Below are 15,628 nucleotides of genomic sequence, written 5' to 3'. Positions count from 1 at the left end.
AGAGGGATCACAGAAAAGTGGAGTGTGGGGTGAAATGAGTTTGGAAAAACAGGCAGGAACTAGATCGTGTCCTGTCTGTAGGTTCTGCCAAGTATCTTGGACTGAATCCTAAGGGCAGTGGGAAACCTCTGGGGGTTTTTAATCAGATCCTGTTTTACCAGGATCTCTAGTCTCTGGAGAACAAAGTGTATGAGGACCCAGTAGATAGTGAAAAGGGCAGTTAAAAAACTAATTCAGTAGTACAAGTGAAATTTGTACAAGTGCAATATTTTAAACAAAACCAATGCGATGTTTAAAGGACAAAGAGGGACATTCGTCAGGGCTTGGGGGTCATGAGTTGAAGCCCTTTTGGGTGTAGAGATTACTAAAAAATAATAAATAAACTTTAAAAAAAATACAGAGAGACTGGTTTGATTAGAAAGAAAATAAATTTGCTCATTTAAAAGCTAGGATTGGAAAATAGGCCTTACACTAAAATGGCTTTTAAAAATTTTAGCTATGTAACAACAAAAAAAATTAGCTATAAAAAATGTTTAGCTATAAATCTGAGCCCAGTAGAGATCAGTGATTGGTATCTTTGATTGGAAATAAAGTATGACCCAAAGAAACATAACCAAGGAACATTGTACTCAGAAGTCACTTAAGTCATTGATTTTCCTAGTTGAAATAAAGATGGAAAATTTTGGACAAGTTCTAATAAGAAAAGTAAAACTTACCAGAATTAAGGACTATTTGATGGAAAATGCTAACAGAAGTATAACTGTGTTTAACTGGTAATTTTGTTTGTAAACAAATGTGTGGATGTGTTGAACCACAGTTTCCATTAGAAAGGAAAAGAATGAATGGATCCAAATTGCAGCTAGGGGGCTTTGAGCAGAATATTGTGAGTATTTGTTTTTTAACTATAATGGTTATGAAACACTGGAAAGTATTAAAAATAAGAAATTTGACAAGTGATTCTGATGCTCAACTGGAAATTTAATCAGGTAGGAACTTCTATGTAAATACCTACATAACCTTCTACCTTAAGAAACAGAAAAAGAAGAGCAAACTAAACCCAAAGCAAGCAGAAGAAAGGAAATGTATTACAACATAAATCAATGAAATAGAGAAAAAATAGAAAACGTAAGGAAACAATTTTTATAATAGAGAAACTCATCAACATCATAGTTGCTTCTTTGAAAAGATCAATAAAATCGATCTTTATTTAGACTAAGAAAAAAAGAGAGAAGACTCAAATTAATGAAATGAGAAATGAAAGAGGAGATATTCCTGCCACCCTTCCAGAAATAAAAAGAATTATAAGAGAGTACAATCAATAATTATATGCCAGCAAATTCAGTAAATCAGATAGGAAAATTGCTACAAAGACATAAACTACAAAACTGACTCTAGAATAGAAAACCTTACTAGAGCTGTAACAAGTAAATAGATTGAGTTAATAATCAAAAAGCTTCCCAGAAAGAAAAACCCAGGACCAGAAGGTAAATTCTATAAACTGTTTAAAGAAGGATTAACACCAGTTGTGATGACTGCATACTTGTGCCCTGCCCCTACTCCTATGTTAAAGCCTTAGTGTGATGGTATTTGGAAGCAGGGACGTAATAACATCATCTGGTTGGAGCCTCCACAATGGGTAAATATCCTTAAGAGAGCTACCTCTCTCAGCCATGTAAAGATACGGGGAGGAAACAGCTGTCCATAAATGAGGAAGAATGCCCTCACCAGACATCAGATCTGCTATTGCCTTGATCCTGGACTTTCCAGCCTCCAGAACCATGAGAAATAAATTTTCATCATTTAAGCCACCCAATTGTTGACATCCTGCTATAGCATCCTGAACTAAGACACTAATCCTTCCCAAACTCTTAACAAAAGTAGAAGAAAAAGGAGCGCTTCTTAACTCATTCTGTAAAGCCAATATTATAAGACAGTAACATCACAAGAAAACTACAGAGCAATATCCCTTATTAATATAGATGCAAAAATCCTCAACATAATGCTGGCAAATCAAATCCAGCAACATTTAGAAAGGATTTTATTCCATGGCCAACTGGGACTTATCCCAGGAATGCCCTGTTGGTTCAATATACAAAACTAATTCAATGTAATACACCATATTAATGGAATAAAAGACACACATATGTATCTCTGGGGCAAGTGCCTAGCTCAGTTGGTAGAGCATGAAACTCTTGATTTTGGAGTTGTGAGTTCAAGCACCATGTTGGGTATAGAGATAAATAAAATTATTACAAAAAAAAAAAAAAGACACATGTATCTCAGTAGATCCAGAAAAGGCATTTGGCAAAATCAGCAAACTCGGAATAGAAGGCAACGTCCTAAACTGGATAAAGGGCATTTATGAAAACCCCCAAATTAACACCATACTTGGTGAAAAACAGAAAGATTTCCCCTTAAGATCAGGAAGAAGGCAACATTGTACCAGAAGTTCTAGCCAGAGCAGCTAGGAAAGAAAAAGAAATAAAAGGCATCCAAATTGGAAAGGAAGAAGTTAAACTATCTCTATTCATAGATGACATGATCATCTATATAGAAACTCCTAGATATTCCACACCAAAACCAAAACAAAACCACCTAGATTGTTTGAGTTAATAAATGATTTCAGCAAGGTTGCAGGATAAAAGATAAAGATACAAAAATCAGTCATATTTCTGTAACTAACAATGAATTATCCAAAAATTGAGAGCAATTCCATGTACAGTAACATCAAGAATAAAATAATTGGGAATTTGTTCAACCAAGGAGGTGAAAGACTTGTACAATGAAAACTGCAAAACATTGTTGAAAGAAATTAGACATAAATAAATGGAAACATATCCCATTTTCATATATTTAGAAGACTAATATTTGTAGGATATCAGTACTATCCAAAGGAATCTACAGAGTAAAGTGCAATCCCTATCAAAATCCTAATGATGCTTTTTGAAAAAATAGAAAAAACACATCCTAGAATTTATATGGAATCTCAGAGGTACCTTAAGTAACCAAAATCCTAGAACAGACCTGGATGACTCAAACCTACTGATTTCAAAACTTACTACAAAGTTACTCTAAACACTGTGGTGCTGGCATAAAGAGAGACCTGTAAACCAATGGAGTTGAATAGAGATCCCAGGAATAAACCCTCACATATATGGTCAAATGACTTTCGACAGTGGGGCCAAGAGCACCACTGGGAAAAGGACAGTCATTTCAACAAATGATGCTGGGAAAACAGGACATCCACATGCAAAAGAATGAAGTTAGACCCCCTTGTAAAACAAATTAACTCAAAATGGATTGAAGACCTAAATGTGAGCTCTGAAACTATAAAACTCCCAGGAGAAAACAAGACAAAATCATTCATGACATTAGATTTGGCAGTGATTTCTTGGCTATGACACCAGAGGCACAAGCAACAAAAGAAAAAATACAAAAATTGGAATTATGAAAATCTAAAATTTTGTGCAGTGAAAGGTATCAGGAATGTAAAAAGGCAACCTGTAGAATGGAAGAAAATAATATTCAGATTAGATCTGAAAAATTTCTAAAGTTCAACAAAAAGCCAATTAAAAATGGACAAGGACTTGAATAGACATTTCTCCAAAGAAGATACACAGATGACCAATGAGCACCAGAAAAGATACTCCACATCACTAATTATTAAAGAAATGCAAGTCACATCTATAGTAGGATTCCACCTCACACCATTAGGCTGGCTACTATACACAGAAACAAAAAACAAAAAAAAGTAAATATTGGTAAAGATATAGAAAATTGGAACTTTTGTACATTTTTACTGGGAACATAAAATGGTATAGCTGCTGTGAAAAACAGTATGGCAGTTCCCTCAAAAACTTAAAAATAAGAATTTTCATGTGATCCAGCAATTACATTTCTGGGTATATACCCAAAAGAATTAAAAGGAGGATCTGCACAAGATTTACATCCATGTTCCTAGCAGCATTATTCACAATACCTAAAATGTGGAAACAGCTTATGTGTCCACTGAAGGATGAATGAGTAAGCAAAATGTGGTCAATACACACAATAGACCTTACAAAAGAAATTAATTCTGGCACATACCATAACATGGATGAACCTCAAGGACATTATGTAAGTGAAATAAGCCAGTCACAAAAAGACAAATACTGTACAATTCTACTTATGAGTCACTTACTAGAGTAATCAAAAGTCATAGAGACAGAAGTAGAATGATAGGTGACAGGAGTCACAGCAGGAGGGATCAGCGAATTATTGTTTAATGGGTATAGGGTTTCAGTTTTACAAGAGGGAAGAGTTATGGAGATGGATGGTGGTGATGGTTGCATGTTATGAATTACATAATACCACCAAGGGGCGCCTGGTGGCTCAGTCGGTTAAGCCTTCGACTTCAGCTCAGGTCATGATCTCAACGTTTGTGGCTTTGAGCCCCGCATTGGGCTCTGAGCTGTCAGCACAGCTGCTTCCGATTCTGTGTCTCTCCCTCTCTCTCTGCCCCTCCCCGCTCATGATCTGTCTCTCTCTCTGTCTCAAAAATAAATAAAACCTTAAAAAAAAAAAAACAACACTGAACTACAAGATGGTTAAGATGGTAACTTTTTTAAGTATTTATTTTACCACAATTTTTTAATTTGGGAAAAAGAATTTTAAAAAGAAGTCATCTTAAAACTTTAAAATTCATTGGTCTGTGTAATCTAGCTCTAAAATCCTGAGACCTTTGAGGTCTTTGTTTGAGCTCTGACATTCTGTTTTCCTCTAGCTGGCAGAAATGACCCAGAGATGCCTTCTTGGCATCCAATTTTTTAGTTCTGTGATATTATAAAAATTTGATTGTTGTTAATATAAGTATAAATTGCTGAATACCCTTATTCCTTTATGAATATTTACAGATGCATTTGATAAGGAATACAAGATGGCATACGATCGCCTTACACCTAGTCAAGTCAAGAGTACACACAACTGTGACCGGCCCCCAAGTACAGGGGTGATGGAATGTCGAAAAACCTTCGGAGAACCTTACCTTTAAGATATGCATGTGTGTGTATACTTTCAAAATGTATTGTATAGTCAGTGTATAAAATAACACTTGGAGATCTAAACTCTTTCTCTTCGATTTTTGAAAATGCATTTGTAAATGGTTCAGAAAGTCCAGATAGCCCATGTACAGAATGTTCTAAGAAGAGAAGAGTGACAAGTGAGGAGAGAGCCATTGTTTCCCATCTCTTTGGTTTTTTGTTTTCTTTACTTCTCCTATAACAAGTAATTAAGTATTTTTGTGATGAGGAAATCCCTAGACAAAATTGCTTCTCAAAATAAGACACCTGTTTTGTGGTTTCTCTTGGAAGAGACATATTGAAAAAATCATGTATGGAACTTAAGCAAATGTAAGATCAAAGTATTTCCTGTTTTCATAGACTATTCAAATGTTTTGACCATGAAGTTGTATTATACATATTTTAAATTGTTTATAGTAAGTTGATATTTTTTTAATTTTTGAACTTAATATAGCAAACAAAATGAATTTAAACTTAATGAAGCAAGCAATTAAGTCCTCATTTTCCTTGTCTGCTGCTATTTGAAGTAATTAGTACAGCTGCAGATCTCTTTATGTATAGCTATCTATCTATATCTATATATATTTTTTTTATTACTTGGGAGAATGATTCAAAAATGTCAGTGCTAGTGTCAGTGTTGTGCTAGGATTGCATGTTAGTACCGCTCAGCCTGACTGCAGTGAGTGGATGAAAGCCGGGGAGCGCACTGCCCAGACTGACTCACTGAGCCTTGTAGAAGGAGAGCCGGAGAGGTTCCAAGTCTACTGCAAAATCAGGTTCAGTACACAATGTTTGAAAATGTTCTCTATTGCTAACAGGTACATACAGTGCACAGGGATAGCTTACAAAGCCAAATATCAATTTAGATTTTAATATTCTATATGAACACTTGGGTTGGGAAATATGTCAGACAACTTATTCCAGATTTTACCCTTATTTTAATATCTAAAATATGGCATATGATGCAGATTGTATCATATTTATCTGGAATATGACCTATTGGAACATTCTGTTCATATTATATATATATATAAATAAATATTCAAGATATTTTTTCAAAAGTAGAAATATAATAACTCTCTAAAAGTACAGCCAGATAGAATTTCCCATATTGAGGAACTTGGCTTTTTCAGTAAGCCTTCAGAATCTGAAGTTTATGGAATCTAACATCCAGAAATATCCAGAAATCAGACAATAAATTGAATGTTTAAATGCCATGGGTATTAAAGAGACACTCAAAAACTATTTTTAGTCCCATTATTTCAAATATCACTTTCTTTGGTAATTTCTGATAAAAAGTATTATTTGGCTATTAGAATTATTTATAGATTTCCTGTATACGTGTGTGCATGGTTGCACACATCGTCATGAATGAAGGAATTCTCTAGACAGTTTAAATGAAGAAAAAGTGGATGGTTCCAAATCTGGTGTGTAAGCCAGTAGAGCCCAGGACACTTGTACTGGGGATATCTGAGACTTTAGAATCAGTTTAGCTGTGGAAAAACTACCTTGTGAGTTCACACCACTAGTGAATAGCGTCAAGCTGAAACATTTCACAGCTTTCTACCCTGGGAAGTGATGGAGAGAGTTTTAAAAAATGTGAAATTTTAGTTCGGATTAGTTTGGGGCTGATCTTGCTTACTTGAAAAACCTGGTGCTATGCACATATATCTGCCTTTCCTCTGTAAATAGAACTCCATTCCCATCCTCACTCTTCATATCCAAGTTTCACATTCTAACGGAGTCTTTTTTCCCATATCACTTGAAAATTGTCAAATGAGAGAAACATTTGATAGGTGAGTCTTTGGGCATCGGCAACAAATCCCTCCAAATACGGTTCTGGGGTTCTATTCTATTTTTGTGTTGTGGGGTTTTGTTTCCCTTATAAGAACAGCTTTCACTGTTATTTAACTTGTTTTTAACACAAACTATATGTAAGAATTATATTAATTTCAAGTACCTGACCAGAAAAAAACCCATTCTTTATGGTTCAAACTCGCATGAGAAGGTGAGTATAATTTTTATCTCCTCCCCCACACAGAGTTTTGTTTCTGTTTTTCATTGGGTTTTATTTCCTCTACTTTTAATTCCCAGGGAATATTATTTGTACAAATTTAGTCTTTAAAAATAAAACCTAAAACATGAGTAGAAAGTGGTAAACCCTGCTCAAAAGAAAATTGAAATCTAATTCATCCTTTAAAGTAACTCTATACAAACTTCTCTTCCTTCCTCTCTGTCGAAGATAGATTTTTGAAGAATCATGGCCAACCAGTCTTGTTGGAGAGAAATACACTTTTGCTACATTATCTGTCTCTTGTTTTCTTACTCTCAGTTTTGTTTATATGTTTAATAGTTGAAAATAAACCATGCTGTGTCCTGGTATAACTTGTTTACTACTTCCTCCCGTGGTGTTTTGAATGGCATACGTTTGTATTTTGTATCTTATTTCAGTATTCCACTTTTTCTTCCTACTGTTGATAGGGGGTTATGCAGCCTGTTCATATTCTGATTTTTGTCTTTTCCCCCACCCCCAATGGGTGGGGTTGTGATAAATACTAAACTGCCAGCTTATTTTGTTTTAAGGTTTTCTAATATGTTTTTATATTTTTGTATATAGAGAAATGGCCCTGAAAATGTTGGTTCCGCATTTTAAGTGATAAATACTTACTTTACTTTATGCTGGTCATTACTGCGATACTTACTGCAACTAGCAAGTGTTACCCTGCTGTACAGAGAAGCTGTGATGGTGTATTTCTTTTTTTTTTTAAGACCACACAGTCTTTTTTTCTTTTAAGTTATTTTTGATACAGAGAGAGACAGAGCATGAGAGGGGGAGGGGCAGAGAGAGAAGGAGACACAGAACCGGAAGCAGGCGCCAGGCTCTGAGCTAGCTGTCAGCACAGAGCCTGACGTGGGGCTCGAACCCACAAAAATGAGAGCTGACCTGAGCCGAAGTCAGAGGCCCAACCGACTGAGCCACCCAGGCGCCCTTTTATGGTGTATTTCTAAATAGGTTTTAAGTATATGGTTAGAAAATACCCGTTTGTATGTTAATATGAGATCGCCCAGTTTTATTTTAATTTCTCTCACTAGAACTTGAAAGCTGCTATTAGGTACTTTATTTCAGAGCAGATAGGGAAAGAACAGCTACCTCTTTAAGAAGGCCTTTGGCTCCCTTGTGTGGTAGAGTTCATGTCCTCTGTCTTTCCTGTCTGGATACAAGATCAAGTTTTATTTCAGAACTGAATTCACTAGCAATTGCATACCAGTTTAATATTCTCAAACGTATTATCTTCTTATCCCTTCATACTAGCCCCTTCCTCTGGCCTCAAAGCAAGTGCATTTTCTGGCCTAATTATTGTTGTTTACACAGTTGGCAGTACACAAATTATACAGTATAGGCATTTGCCTCTTACTCAGATCTGTGTGCAGGTGATTATTCTCTGAGACAGTAAACAGACACTACTGATGAAGTCTCTGTGGTCTTCCCACAGTTGGTGTCATTTTCATGGCTCCCTCCTTTTGTCTGTAAAGATTTTTTCAAACATTGTGCTGTGATAAAACCACTGGAGCAACTGACAGAGTTTTTGGTATGTGAAACTCCCCAGGCTTTGCCCACTCATCACAGTGACGGGCCTGAAGACCCAAAGCTTGCCTTTGGTTGTGAAGGCAGCCTTAGGCCAGGGTGTCCTGCTTGGCTCCAGTAATCCACACACACTCCCAACCCCACCAGGCAAAGACAGCCCTGATCATGAGCCCTCTCCACACGTTCCACAGTGACCAGTCCCAAAACACATTGCAAGTGGCACCTGTGGAGGGACCCTCCCACAAAAAAGGAATCAGACTCCAGGGTATTCTTTGGCACAGAAGTTCTCCAAATGTTCTCCAAATGTATCTACTAGGCTATGCCCTAAATACAAATTCCAGTTCCTGCCCTATTTGGTACCAGTCTTTAAAGAAATGTTAATTACAGTTTAGACAGTGTCCTAAAGGGCCAAGCCTATAATTTGATAAAAACATTTTCAGATCTATTGATGAAAGTAACCATTTAACCATGTATAGTCATCATTTAAACATAACACCAGTTTTCAAAAATTTGGAAAGAATCTTTTCTTAGTACTATATAGAAACTTAACCCATTAAATTAGGAAGAGCTTCACATTTTTAGAAATTTGGCCCAAACCCATTACCAGTGTCATCCAGGAAATGGAACCTTTGGAGGGACGGAGCAGTCATCTCCGCAGCCAGTCTTCCCGCTGAGATGCCCGCCTGGGACAGTTCAGGCCTCCTAGGCTGAACAAGGGACCTAGTATGTGTCCCTTGTACCTCAATAGCTCATTTTGCCTACCAAATGAGAGGGCCACTCACCATTATCCTGACGTTTTTAAAATGATCCTTTATCCTACAACAGCGTAATTCTAATAAACTATAGTAGATTTATAAATATGACCAAAATGTTAACTTCCTAGCATAACAAATTGATCTTATAAAAGTTGAAGAAGTTTTCCATCTCCCTGAAATCTCCTTTCTCCTGCCCACCCCCGTGACTTCTTACCCATCCATCAAGACCCAGCTTTCAGTTTACTTGACCCTTTCAGTCATAGTGTGAAGTGATCAGATCATCCTTTCTAAGCAAAGAAGAAATGCCAGAAATCCAGCAAACTAATCAAAAAAAGGGTGTTAGATCATTAGAGTTGACTCTAATCATGAAATGGCTGTCCAGCACTGTCTCATGACAAAATGTTTCACTGCCCATCACTCCTTATCAGTCATTCTGGGGAAAAGCATCAAATCCCAGCCTCTCAGGTGATCTCCCTGAAGCTAGCTGGAACTGGCTGCAGATGCCCAGAATTTGGGCATTGTTCTCGCCTCCTGTTCTTAGGCTGTGGCATATGGAGTCAGGGCCAATGCAGCAGCAGCAGTAATGAGGAGAACTAAGAAATGGAATGTGAACATGATTCCATATTCTCGGCATTCTGGTCAAGTGACCTAAAAGTATAGATGAACTCATCCATGTTTGTAAAATAAAATACCATTGGGACTCATGACATTAAAATTTAATAAAAGTCATTTCCAAAGAATGTGAATCTGGGGCTAATGAGGCCATTAATTAATCAGCCCATCTTAAGAGATGGATTATGTACTGAAGTATTTCTAGTACAGCCCTTCAACACCAAAATATTTGATTTTTTTCCCACATCACATCTGTCCTGCTATCTTCCAGTCTTCAATGAATCCCCTCATGTTTGTAATTAAAGCCATCTTTACCATCATAATCTATAGTCACCTGAGCTCCTTTTGCTCTGACCGGGGACATAGAACTCCTTCATTTCTAATGTGTCCCCAAACTCAATGCTAGTAAGAGCAGCAAGCAGTGGTATTTAACATACAAGCACTTCGAATTCCACATGCAATGTTTAAATAACCACACAATTTTTAAAAACACAAAAGTCTTTTACACTAGCTATTAGAAGTAAGTAGTAATACTCTCTTTCTCACCATGTTACTATGTTAAGCATTTTTGGAATTTCTCCTTTGTAATTGCCTGAAGACCCACATTTCCACACAGGGAATCAATCTTGCTTTATAATCCAATGTAGGTTGCCATACAAAAACAGCATTACCCTTCAAGATCTCTTACTTTATGCAGCAGACTTGGCCCTACTGATTTTGGACTCTTTTTAAAATCACTCCCCTTCTGACTCACTAGTAGCATTTGTCACTGTTAGGTGAGAACACGCTGGAGGAGCAAAGCCAGGACAGCTTTGTATGACTGCCTAATCTCCCAAGGTGACCACTTGATGGATACAACAGTAATTTGGATTTTCTAGTAAGTACATATTCTTAAATAGCCCTCCCTAATATCTCATCCCCCTTTCCAGTTCAAGGGTACATTATACATTTTAATTTGGGGGGCTACTTATTTTAATTTCACTTTTCAGAAATGCAACAATAAGAGCTAAGGGAGTCCTTTGAAGCCATCAAGTATCAGTACACATTTTACTGAACTACAGTGTATAATGATCACTGATTCCTGTTATACTTTTTTTTTTCCTCCTAGTCTTAGCTCCTTAAATGCACCAATAACTGGACGTGTAATGTTTACAAACCTGGAAGAACCTCATGTTTTAAACAGAAAAAGAGGGGATGGCGAGTTTCAGTGTGTGCTTGGGCAGAGGCCAAGGGGTGGGGTGTAGACCACATCTGTATCTTTGGATCAGCAGCCTTTCAGGAATGATCAGGGAACCGTGACCATAGGAGCTTGTCCTGCTCCTGTGCCTGTCCCAGCCTTAACCCCCAAATGACCCCTCATTCCAAAAACCCTCTGGCTCCAGAGGTCCTTCTACTGGCCTCCATGTCAGAGCTGCTGAGATCAGGCAGGGGGAGGAACTCCATCCCTCCAGAGGTGGGGCTGTTAATCCACAACAAACTTCGGGGGTTTCCAAGACTAACGTTCAGCCCCCGATCACATTCCCATCAGAGGCTCTTTGCCACTCTGGTCTCTCTCACAGACCATGTTCATTCTTTCATTAATGTAACAAGTCCGGTCGCTTCTGGCATGGTTTTCTGATCCACGTCCGTTGTGAGCAACAGTGACTCTGCCTCAGACAGATACAGGACAGGAAATGATTCGATCTTCTAACATCACACTGATGATCAGGAACACAAAGTAAAGGAGGAACATTGTGAAGCCCAGGATCTTGTTCATTCTCCATTTGCATGATGCAATTGAAGAGATCACAAACAGGAGCATGAGAAAAAGCAAAACAATTGCACAAAACAAGCCGTTGCTGCTGACGGGAACAGGCTGTAATCCATTGATAAGAGAGAACAGCAACCAAGGAATAGGCAGGCTGCAAGATCGAAGGAACAATGTGAACATTCTGAATGTTTACACTAATCCTGTATACATGAATGGTATCTTACAATTTACAAAGCACTTATTTTTTCACACACACAAAAAGCTTATGAAATAGAGCAGAAAATACTAGCCCCATTTCACAGATGAGGAAACTTAAGTTCATGGGAACTAAATTACGTGCCCAAGGTCTCACAGTTAATAACAAGGAGACTCTGGATTAAAACTGAAATTGTCTGGGTCTGAGTGGGTATTTTTTTCTTTATGATTAATGACTTGTGTGTGAGTAACCCAAATGTGCTGCTATGTGACTCTTTCATCTGTAAGTTTTTGAGATCAGTCCTAGCTCAGGCTAACATGTCTTTACATTTAAATTAGCCTGAGCTAGGACTTACCATAAAAATTTAGAAAAGCCAAAGCCACCACCCAAATCCAGGCTATGTCTGGGAAATGAAATAGCCCAGAGTCGTTGGACTCTGACAAAGTTGGGAGGAGGGGGTAAGAGAGTGGGTACAGGAGGAGGCAGCATTTTCTTATTTAGACAAAATGCTTTGAGAGCCTCTGAACTGGCAGGAGCCCAAATGCAAAGGAGCAGAAATATCAGCAAGTGAGATTGAGTCATTGCTCCTTCCAACTCCACTTCCACCACCTTGGAGACCAGCGAGCAGAGCATTTGACTGTGTTTGGGAATGAAATGTAATGGACTTTGTTTTTCGATTCATCTATAAATCTTAGTTACATTTCAGACAGCATTTTTGTTCATCAGGCTGTGATGAATGAAGGGAGGATACTTTGCTGCCTTGTAGAAACTAATAAATAAATGCCCTTTTATTCCACGTATAAATAATGAAGCAAAAAACCAGCAAACAGAGCCAACACCATATTTTCCAGTCATTCTTAATATGCCTTGGAAAGCAACTTTGCCACTCACCCCACCGTGATATCAAATATGTTACTGCCCACAGAGCTTGACACAGCCATGTCTCCCAGGCCTTTCCGAGCGACAATCACACTGGTGATGAGGTCAGGAATGGATGTGCCTGCTGCCAGGATCGTCAAACCCATAATCTCTTCCGTAATCCCTATTGTTTCACCAACCTGGTAAAAAGGAACAGCGATGAGAAACCATGGCAGCGGCAAAAGGAAAAAGTCTGAGGCTCTTCAAAGCACCAACCACTGCTACTCTGTGCAAACCCAACGCATTTCCAGAGAGCTCAGCACACTCCCAAGGCCTGGGAGGGAGGGTGGGGTGAACCTACAGCTGGGAAGGTGGGCCACAGAGAGAAGGGCCCCTGCTCAAGGCTGCAGGGAATGACACAGCTCTTCTCCACAGACTACGAATCTCTCCCTGATACCAGCTGTCCCTGACGTTCCAACTAAAACACCTGCACCTTCCCAGAACTGCCCCTCCACCTGTTCGTGTCACGGTTCCATCTCCAGAACCAGGGACACCCGGAATGTGCCAGTTAGAGGCTGGAGATAGAAGTATGGGCACCACAGCACTGTCCCTGCCTTCAGCCTACTGAAAGAAAAAAGCTCGTGGACAATTACAGATAGAACAGGAAAGCCGTGGGCACTCAGGAAGACTCACTGGATGCCACACAGAAGGCAAAACTGAGCTTGCTCTCCCAAGTGTGTCCAGCGCCTCCAGATGGAGAGGAGCAGGGCATGCATGGCAGAGAAAGCCTGGAGTAAGGCTAATACGCAGTGGTCAGGTGGGCCAGACTGTGAAGGGTCCTCTATGTCAGGCTAGAGCATGAACGTTAAGACAAAAGAGCTGCACTTGAAAACACTACACTCACTGGAAGAAAAAGTCAACTTTTGACCCTTTACAAACAATCTAGAAACTACGAAGTCACTTGAGCCTTATCATTCCCTGGGTTCTGGCTATTGTCCCTAAAGGAAAAAAATGTTCTTGGGCCCCACTGATGTCAGATTTAGTTCCTGCTTTTCACTCACCTGGTGAGCCCACCAGACCATGAGGTATGAGAGCATGGCTATCCACACGATGGATCCCAGGAAGGTGATAACAAAAAACTTCCTAGACTCCTATTTGCAAGTTTGAAAAGGAAGAGAAATAAGTTGCAGACACAAAGGTCTTTGGCCCTTCTGAGGGAGCCCCGGAATCAGGGACGGGATCTGCTGGGGAGTGATGGAGAGGATCTGGGGATGTGTTAGCTGAGATCTGGATCTCCAGGGAGGACCCTGGGGTAGCGGCCCGTGGGGCGGGGGGGGGGGGGTCCAGCCAGCAGAGCATTCAGCAGTCCCCAAACTGAAGAGGTCTATTTGCTTGCCCTAGAGCCAGACTGGTCTAGGTGTTTGGTTTGGTATCTACAACCTCCCCCTGCCCCACCCATCTCCAGGACCTAGACACAGAGTATGGATGGCCTTTGGGTACGGTATGTTAGTCAGAGCTTTCCCTCTAAATGAGAATGCTGGGTAGAAACAGTACTTTCCTCCTAGGTTTTCAGAATATCCCTGGAAATATGGAGGTGGGGTGGGGACATCTTGGCATCATTCCCATATTAAAACCAAGAAACTGAGAATAGGAGTTGAGGGACTCCTCAACCAGATCACATGCTTATAATGATGGAAAGAAATGAACACATTTTAGGGGCTCGCAAGCCCACTGGTACGTTCCTGTAGGCGCATGGTCCCATCTGGATCCGCAAGTTGCATCCCAGATACTCTCTGTGGTTGAGCCCTGCCAAGCCGATTTGCCCTGTCTTCTCACCTCTTAAGTGGGAGTGCCTAGAGACTCCACAGATTCCCTGGGGTACAGCTGGGCAAACTCACCAGCCTCCGGACGTCGGGGACCGTCAGCCACAGTGGGAACACAATTGGCAGGAGGAAGAGGTAAATGGCCTGCTTCTGCCTGGTGTCGGGCCACTCCAGGGACAAAGGCTCCTCATTTGCCTCCTCTTCTTCCTCATCATCCTCCTCTTCCTCCTCCTCCTCTTCATCTTCACTCCCATCTTCACTCCCATCACCTCTCCCTTCACCATCTGTACCTTTCTTGTCACTTTTGGCTTCACCTTTACTCTCAGCATTGAATTCCTGCTCTTCATTTTCACCTTCATCAGCTTTCATTTCACCATCTTCTGCTTGGAGTTCATCTCCATGTTCACCTTCTCCTTCTGCTTCAATTTCACCTTCACCTTCCAGTTGAGTCTTACCTCCACCTTGCTCTCCATTTCCACCTTCACCAGAGGCTTCAGCCTCTTCATCTACTATGTTACCTGTGCTCTCAGCTCCAGCCATATCTCCTCCCTACAGTCCAAAGCCAACAAATTAATGTGTAATAACTGCGAGGTTTGTTCCCCCCCCACTCCTGCTTTGTTTTGTTGTTGTTGCTATTCTCAGAATGGATCTAAAAACTTGAATAGGAGGAGAAATCATTCAGCAAAACTCCTCCACAACCACAACAGTGGTTGTCCTGTCTTTATTTGACTATTTCCAGGGATGGAAAACTCACCACTTAAGATGCTCTCTGTATCTTGACAACTCTGATTAAAGTCCGTGTTTGTGGATGGAGTACTACATGGCAATGAGAGGGAATGACATATGGCCATTTGTAGGAAAGTGGATGGAGGGTGTCATGCTGAGCGAAGTAAGCCAGGCAGAGAAAGACAGAAACCATATGTTTGCACTCATAGGTCTAACAGGAAAACAGGAGAGACCTAATGGAGAACCAGGGGGAGCGGAGGAGGGA

At 39.8% G+C, this 15,628-nt stretch overlaps 2 protein-coding genes across 18 annotated transcripts in view; one reads left to right on the top strand and one right to left on the bottom strand.

Moving 5' to 3' along the window:
* The window catches only part of DENND4A (DENN domain containing 4A), a 124,813-nt gene extending 117,374 nt beyond the window's left edge, over nucleotides 1-7,439 (top strand). For all 13 annotated transcript variants that reach the window (XM_029950964.1, XM_029950967.1, XM_029950974.1 and 10 more), the window contains one exon: nucleotides 4,893-7,439. In XM_029950964.1, the coding sequence (XP_029806824.1) occupies nucleotides 4,893-5,029 (137 nt within the window). In that variant the 3' untranslated portion in view covers nucleotides 5,030-7,439. The remainder of the gene's footprint in view (nucleotides 1-4,892) is intronic.
* SLC24A1 (solute carrier family 24 member 1) overlaps nucleotides 6,583-15,628 on the bottom strand; it is a 32,488-nt gene continuing 23,442 nt past the window's right edge. For 2 of the 5 annotated variants that reach the window (XM_029950977.1, XM_029950978.1), the window contains 4 exons: nucleotides 14,713-15,179; nucleotides 13,876-13,965; nucleotides 12,848-13,014; nucleotides 10,100-11,911 (listed from right to left, as the gene is read on the bottom strand). In XM_029950977.1, coding sequence (XP_029806837.1) covers nucleotides 11,662-11,911; nucleotides 12,848-13,014; nucleotides 13,876-13,965; nucleotides 14,713-15,179 — 974 coding nt within the window. In that variant the 3' untranslated portion in view covers nucleotides 10,100-11,661. Of the gene's footprint in view, nucleotides 6,626-10,099; nucleotides 11,912-12,847; nucleotides 13,015-13,875; nucleotides 13,966-14,712; nucleotides 15,187-15,628 lie in introns of those variants that run through there. The other 3 variants (XM_029950980.1, XM_029950976.1, XM_029950979.1) reach the window with 3 other exon arrangements.

Source organism: Suricata suricatta, chromosome 9 (genome assembly GCF_006229205.1).
Source record: "Suricata suricatta isolate VVHF042 chromosome 9, meerkat_22Aug2017_6uvM2_HiC, whole genome shotgun sequence".
NCBI classification, from domain to species: Eukaryota; Metazoa; Chordata; class Mammalia; order Carnivora; family Herpestidae; genus Suricata; species Suricata suricatta.
Note: the sequence above shows the minus strand (reverse complement) of the source record. Positions and strands in the feature narration are given on the sequence as shown.